Source organism: Aplysia californica, unplaced genomic scaffold (genome assembly GCF_000002075.1).
Source record: "Aplysia californica isolate F4 #8 unplaced genomic scaffold, AplCal3.0 scaffold00368, whole genome shotgun sequence".
Lineage (NCBI taxonomy): Eukaryota > Metazoa > Mollusca > Gastropoda > Aplysiida > Aplysiidae > Aplysia > Aplysia californica.
The window spans coordinates 362,913-369,634 of record NW_004797638.1 but is presented as its reverse complement, the minus strand read 5'-3'; the positions used below and the strand labels follow the sequence as shown (position 1 = coordinate 369,634).

Below are 6,722 nucleotides of genomic sequence, written 5' to 3'. Positions count from 1 at the left end.
TGTGTGTGTGTATGTGTGTGTGTGTGTGTGTGTGTGTGTGCGTGTGTTGTTTTGGAATAATCTATTTACAAGCATTGCTTTGTGTGTGCTTTAGAACTTGTATTTGTGTGTTTGTATTTCAGAAAGAAAATATTCATTCCATTTGAAAATTCTTTGCATTTCCCCTGTAGTACTCCCGCCCTGGAAGCGGCGATATCGAGACTGTGAGAGAGTCCTTGTCAGTCTGTAACAAGAGGGCATGTCAGGTTGCACCTGAACCGAACTTGCCAGGTACATTACGCAGGGCAGGAACTTTCACAACCAGAGGCTTTACCTGAGCTGGTTTTAGTATTATTTAGTATTGTCAATCATTAAATCCCAATGTATTCAACAGTACCTACAACAGCAATTATTTGGTTAATTCTGCTTTTCGTCGCATTTTGTCGTCTTTATTTTGGGAAAAGATTTCATAATTCCCACTTTTTGCGAATTGCGTTTGTAAAGGGATTTTGATCGTTATGAAAACCAATATATGCCATTTACACTTCTATACGCTCCGACTATTTACTCATCTACACCTATCCCCACCCACCCTCATCTCCATTGTCAGCCCTTCACCCTCTTTATTCTCCTCTCTTCATACCACCATAGATACGGGACGGCCAACACCTCACATGGTGTGGTGAGTGCTATCGCATGTTGGAGACCCTCGTACATGGATGCTGGCCCGTCTTCAGGTCGACGTTCTCACGATCCGAGCTATCGACCATAAGCAAAACAGACCTCAAGGAAAATCTTTAAGAGAGTGACTGTGGGCTGAACACTTCAGACGTAACCAAGCAACACAGTCGCACTCGATAAATGAAAATTTAGAGCAGAAACGATATCAGCTCAAGTTACATGCTCCGAAAGCGCCAATGTACATAAATGCAAAAGTCTTTTTTGACTCAGTTTAAGGTAAATTAAAAGCAGCGATTTCTTCTAAACTAGTGCTAAAGTAGTCTGAGTAATTGAGAGAAAGAGAAAGAAAATCTAATTCAATCTAAATATAGTGATTCCATATCTAAAATTTGTCTTCAGGATTCTCTTGACATTTTGATCGGAGTCTCAAAGCAAGTTCGTTTTCAGACATATATCATGTCTGTAATAAGCTATGTTAGATATGTTCAGAAATGAGTTGGAATTTTATCAAATTTTCACATAAGTAAATTTGTGACAGGAAGTACTGTATCAGCAAATTGTGAAGTCATATGAACAGTCTAACCATCTTTTTCCGTTAGCATGGGTCGGATAATATTTTCGAAACGCAGGTACAGTATAATTTTATATCGGCCTACACATATTTTTTTCTTAAATCAATTCCTGAAGTCGTCTTTGTTGAAACTCGGTGTCATTAAGTACCTCTGTGTCCTAAATATCTATTTGATAGCACGAATCTCGTAAGATGAATAAAGGTATGAAGCTCTGCGTTTTCTCCTTACTCCTTCACTTCGTTGTAAAAAAACAGTCTGTTCCAGGTGGGAGCTCTGTGAACGAGTCTATTTATTCCCTATCAGCTCGAAATAAGTGTCCATTGTGTGTTAGGATACTTGGTACCTCTCTGTAAAATGAGACTCTTCACAGAATACATCGGGAACTGTATATTAAGAAATTGAGACAGTTTACTATGTTCTACTCCATTTCGGGCTCGCTTTAGTCCTGTGTTCACTAATGTGTTGAAAGACTATTACAGCGCCCAAGTTCTGGCTGTAAGCTTCAGGATCTTTTTCCTGATCAAAGATATATATATAGAAATGAATCTCTATATATATATATATATATATATATATAAATATATATATATATATATATATATATATATATATATATATATAACATATCGATCCATGTTACTGAAAGCGATGTGCATCGCCATGCTGCCACATTGTGTGATCTTTGTACTCTGAGGCTCAGCTGTGAAGTTAAAGTGAGCTGATTCCTTCTTGGAAACAATTTCGATCATTTTGGAAGCGGGGTTGCTTCGTCTATGTGTGACAGACCAGCCTTGGTTTAGAAAGATAAAGACAAGAAAAACGAAGATTCTCAATGAAACAAGCTTTCGACTAAGAATTTGAAGTGTACAAGGCAAATGCCCTAACCATTACACCACAGGCACCAGTAGGATGGGCTAACAGGCCAAAATAATTGTTGTAAGATTGTGTAAACTCTCCAATAAAGGGTTACAAAACTATAAAAACTAAAGGAAATCTCTTTACCCATCAGAAAGCTCCCAATGCGAGGATGGGAATGTGTCCTTTTCTTCTGTGGTAATTGCTATTGGCAGTCATAGAAAAACCACAGAAGGCAGCAAGTAGATTGTTTACATTTTGCGCTTGAATTGTAGGAATATTTTTGAGTTTTCATCGGTCTGGATAAAGTAAAACTCTCTGGAGACTACATGTTGCTTCTTGGGTTGATCCCGTACAGTTCACATAGGTGTAGAATGCATGGTTTCAAACATCTGTACGCATTAACTTTTAAATCAGTCTTGCAAAACCAAACAAACAAAACGACGTATGGGAATATATGGTAGGACGCTAATATCAAGTGGGTATAGCATTGTTTATTATTATGTGAGCTCGAACAAGATCAGACTAATTCACTGCAGAGTGGAAGAAGCAATAAAGAGAAATTGTTGAGCCGTGGCAAGCGTCAAACGGGTAAAGAATAGAAGATAAAAAAGGAAGGTTAGAAGACAAGTGCCAGCCTTACGACATGGCGTTATCCGTGATGTGAAGGATATTTTAGAAAGAGAGAAAATACTCGATGGAATCTTACATTATAAACCTGGTAGAAAAGAAGCAGTCAGAGAATGAGATCTAATTATAAAAAATTTAGCAGAGAATATTGTACAACTTGCTTTAGTTTTAGCTAGATCTAGATTACTTGTCTTTTTTCTCTCTTTTAAAACGATATTTTGCTTGTTTTTGTTTTGGCTAGACTAATTGTCTGGGTTTTTTTCTCTCTTTTAAAACCACATTTTGCTTTTTTGTCTGAAATACTGAAGCAGAGCCAGATGGATAGATGTACAGACTTCAACATAAGTCAAGGACTACTTGCAAACACTCTAAGTGGACTGCTTGGGTCGATCTGCACGTAGGCGTTCCTGGACTGATCCAGAGGCTTGATGGCGCTGCCTCAAGCGGACAATGACAGAGTGTGACACTGCAAGCCTTCTGGCAACTTTTCGGGCTCCAACTCCATCCTGCAGCCATGCCATAGCTCTGGCACAATCAAAGTCTCTCAGCTTTCGTCTTAGTGGCATGTTGATACGATACGGCGGCTTAGATTGCGACCAAAGTGAGCACAGTTCGAGTCCGTACGTCCGTTTATGAAGAGCACCAGAAATTTTAACTGAGGAATGTCCGCGGTGTCGCACACAAGTCGATAAAAAACAGCAAATTTTGCTAAAATTCCCCGAGGATTTCCGTGTTGCATGTGGTGGTTTTGCCCCTTTAGGAAGCTTTGCTGTACGCATTGGTAATCTATTAACACTTTCAGAGCAAAACATTTTGAAACATTCCTTGAGGTTGTTGTTTTTTCTTCTGATTTAAAACAAATCAGGGCTGTCTGTCAAGGTGGTCCTTAACTTATGTTGAAGTCTGTACTACATCCACAAAGACATATGAACACCATAGACTAGAATCATAGTTTCGTAGATCGTGAACGTCGTTCCTTGCTTTCTATAAAAACTTCGTGGCGAAGCGCGCTCACCGTGGGCGGCGCCATAATGACCAAACGAAGGGGACGAGGGGACCGCGCAATCGTACTGCAATGGATTTTTCTTTGGAGTTGACAGACGGGCTATCCCACCTGTAACATGTCCTTACAACAACACGCTTCATATCTACGAAAGGTTTTGATCCAATTAATCTTTGACAATTTAAAATCAATGAGTTTTTTAATGAGTGAGAAATTTACCAACTCATAAAATATACGGTAAATACAACGGAGATGGCAACATAAAAGTACAAGAGAATCAACAATGAGAAACACGCAACTACTGCTACAGCTACAATAATTGTGTACTACTGCTACTACCACTACTACTACCCGTATGTGCCGCTACTACTACTACTACTACTACTACTACTACTACTACTACTACTACTACTACTACTACTACTACTACTACTACTACTACTACTACTACTACTACTACCACCACTACCACTTCTACTACTACTACTACTACTAGTACTACTACTACTACTACTACTACTACTACTACTGCTGCTGCTGCTGTTGTTGCTCCTGCTGCTGCTGCTGCTGCTGCTGTTGCTGCTGCTGCTGCTACTACAACGACTATTGTAATTACCATTATCATTATCATTATCATTATCATTATTATTATTATTATTATTATTATTATTATTATTATTATTATTATTATTATTATTATTATTATTATTATTATCATTATCAGTCATCATCATCATCATCATAATCATCATCATCATTATTATTATTATTATTATTATTATTATTATTATTATTATTATTGTTATTATTATTATTATTATTATTATTAGCACAGCAACACCATCGTCCTAATTATTATTATTGTTGCTGTTATTATTATTAGTTGTAGTAGTATTATTAGTATTATTATTATCAATGTTATTGTTATTATTATTATTATCACAATCATACTTGTCATTATTATTATTATTATTATTATTACTATTATCATCATCAGTAATCATCATCATCATAATCATCATTATTATCATTATTATTATTATTATTATTATTATTATTATTATTATTATTATTATTATTATTATTATTATTATTATTATTATTATCAGCAGCAACAAAACCAACGTCCTAATTATTATTATTGTTGTTATTATTATTATTATTATTATTAGTAGTAGTAGTAGTAGTAGTAGTAGTAGTAGTAGTAGTAGTAGTAGTAGTAGTAGTAGTAGTAGTAGTAGTAGTAGTAGTAGTAGTATCAATGTTATTGTTATTATTATTATTATCATAATCATAGTTATTATTATTTTTATTATTATTATTATTGATGTTAGTAGTAGCAGTAGTGGTAGTATTGTAGTTGTTCTTGTTGTTATTATCATTTTTGTTATTATCATTATTAAATTACTATTACGAATTATATTTATTTATATTTTTCATCCAAATAAAAAGAAGCAACGTGTTGGGAGCACTACATGACACGAATTTCGTTGCAGTCGAATGCGCACGACACCTTACGTTTGCCCCTCATCTGTTTCTAACGGCGTGCTCCAAGTGAAACCGAAAATACGCAACAGTGGAAAAGCTAGGGTAATATGATACAAGTTTATTGTTGACTCTATGTTTTTCTACTCTCAGATGCAGCAAATTTCACTATGCTTTGATAGTGCTATTTTAGACTTTTTAGCAATAACGCATTTTTTTACAGACTGCAGTTGACACTGTTAAGACTGCAAGATTACCCCGCTGAAGCAACAATTCTGATAAACTTGGTGCGGCCCGCGGGTGGGAACGGGGAAGAGTCCTGTAAAAACAGGAACGTCCTTGCTTGAGAAAAAAAAGACCCACCGATATTGATCTATTGTTTCGTATTTTACGGAAAAATAAAGTTGAAAATAATGTGCAGTGATCTCGGAGATAAAGCCCAAAGCCCAGAGACCTAGCCTGTTTGAGGTTTGGAAGCAACTTACAAGAACTCCTTTGTCCAGGATTTGTGTTTGGTAGGTCTTTATAAACTGTGCAGGCGGACAGGAAATTGGAAATATAGATTCTTTGCTCGAAATGTGTGCTCATGTGAGATCTTCACAAATAATGTACAGACCAACAGAAAGTTAGAGCTTCATTGTCTGACATGTGTACGCAATAGATGGTCACTAACTGTTAAGATCCACAGGAAGTTCGAGGTATGGATTATTTGCCCGACATATGAACTCAAGGGATATTAATCAACTGTCTAGACCAACAGAAAGATGGAGATAGCAAAAGTGTCCATGACGAGGTGGTTTAGAAAATGACACTAGCTCCTCAACATAAATGTCTGACATGGCTCTTTGCACCGTATCGGTACCTCTGCCTGCCTCACAACACAACCAAAATGACCCCAGATCGTAGAGCCAGAGATGCCTTGATATAATCTGATATGTGTAACCGTTTGCTTGTTTTTTGTTTGTTTGGTTTTCTTTTGTGAGAGCCATGAAGGTCGTCTGTTTGTTTGTGATTAAGTGAGTCAGTGTGTGCGCGTGTCACTGCGAATAATTGCTTCGTATTATTCGCATGTTTGGTTCATGCTAGAAGATAATAATATAAGGAACAGTTCGTCTAACTTTTTGTCTTGGGTTTGATCAGATGAAAAGTTAACTGTTTCTATGTGAGCGATGATGAATCTGACAAGTGGGACATCAAAGTTTCAACAAAGAAATCTCTTTATTACACAGTACTGGTCATTTAGTTATTACTTAACCACATTTTGCATCCTATCTTCCCAGGTCTGATGCACATAAAAAGCTACTTTTTGCCACTTTCTAATGATGCCCAGATCCCCAGCTCCCTCTGGTGCAGCACCTGGGTCAATTGAGGGATTTCATCTGAGGAGGAAAATAAAGAAGTCATTATTTCAGTGTGTAAAACTTTTTGATATATGGTAGTCTGAGAAAACAGTGCAAGTCATTGACAAGTTATTGAGCTGTCTGTGACATAAAATGTTTCATTTTTTTCCTACATCC

The 6,722-nt window shown here is 36.6% G+C and overlaps 2 protein-coding genes across 2 annotated transcripts in view; one reads left to right on the top strand and one right to left on the bottom strand.

Annotated features, from left to right (window-relative positions):
* Positions 1–751, top strand: part of LOC106012419 (adhesion G-protein coupled receptor D1-like) — a 17,532-nt gene extending 16,781 nt beyond the window's left edge. The window contains exon 11 of the mRNA XM_035971056.1: positions 631–751. Within this exon, the coding sequence (XP_035826949.1) occupies positions 631–751 (121 nt within the window). The remainder of the gene's footprint in view (positions 1–630) is intronic.
* A 5,649-nt stretch (positions 752–6,400) lies between these two features.
* The window catches only part of LOC101863916, a gene marked incomplete at its 5' end in the record, with an annotated part of 22,366 nt that continues 22,044 nt past the window's right edge, over positions 6,401–6,722 (bottom strand). Inside the window, 1 exon segment of the mRNA XM_005103331.2 lies at positions 6,401–6,584. Within this exon segment, the coding sequence (XP_005103388.1) occupies positions 6,581–6,584 (4 nt within the window). The 3' untranslated portion in view covers positions 6,401–6,580.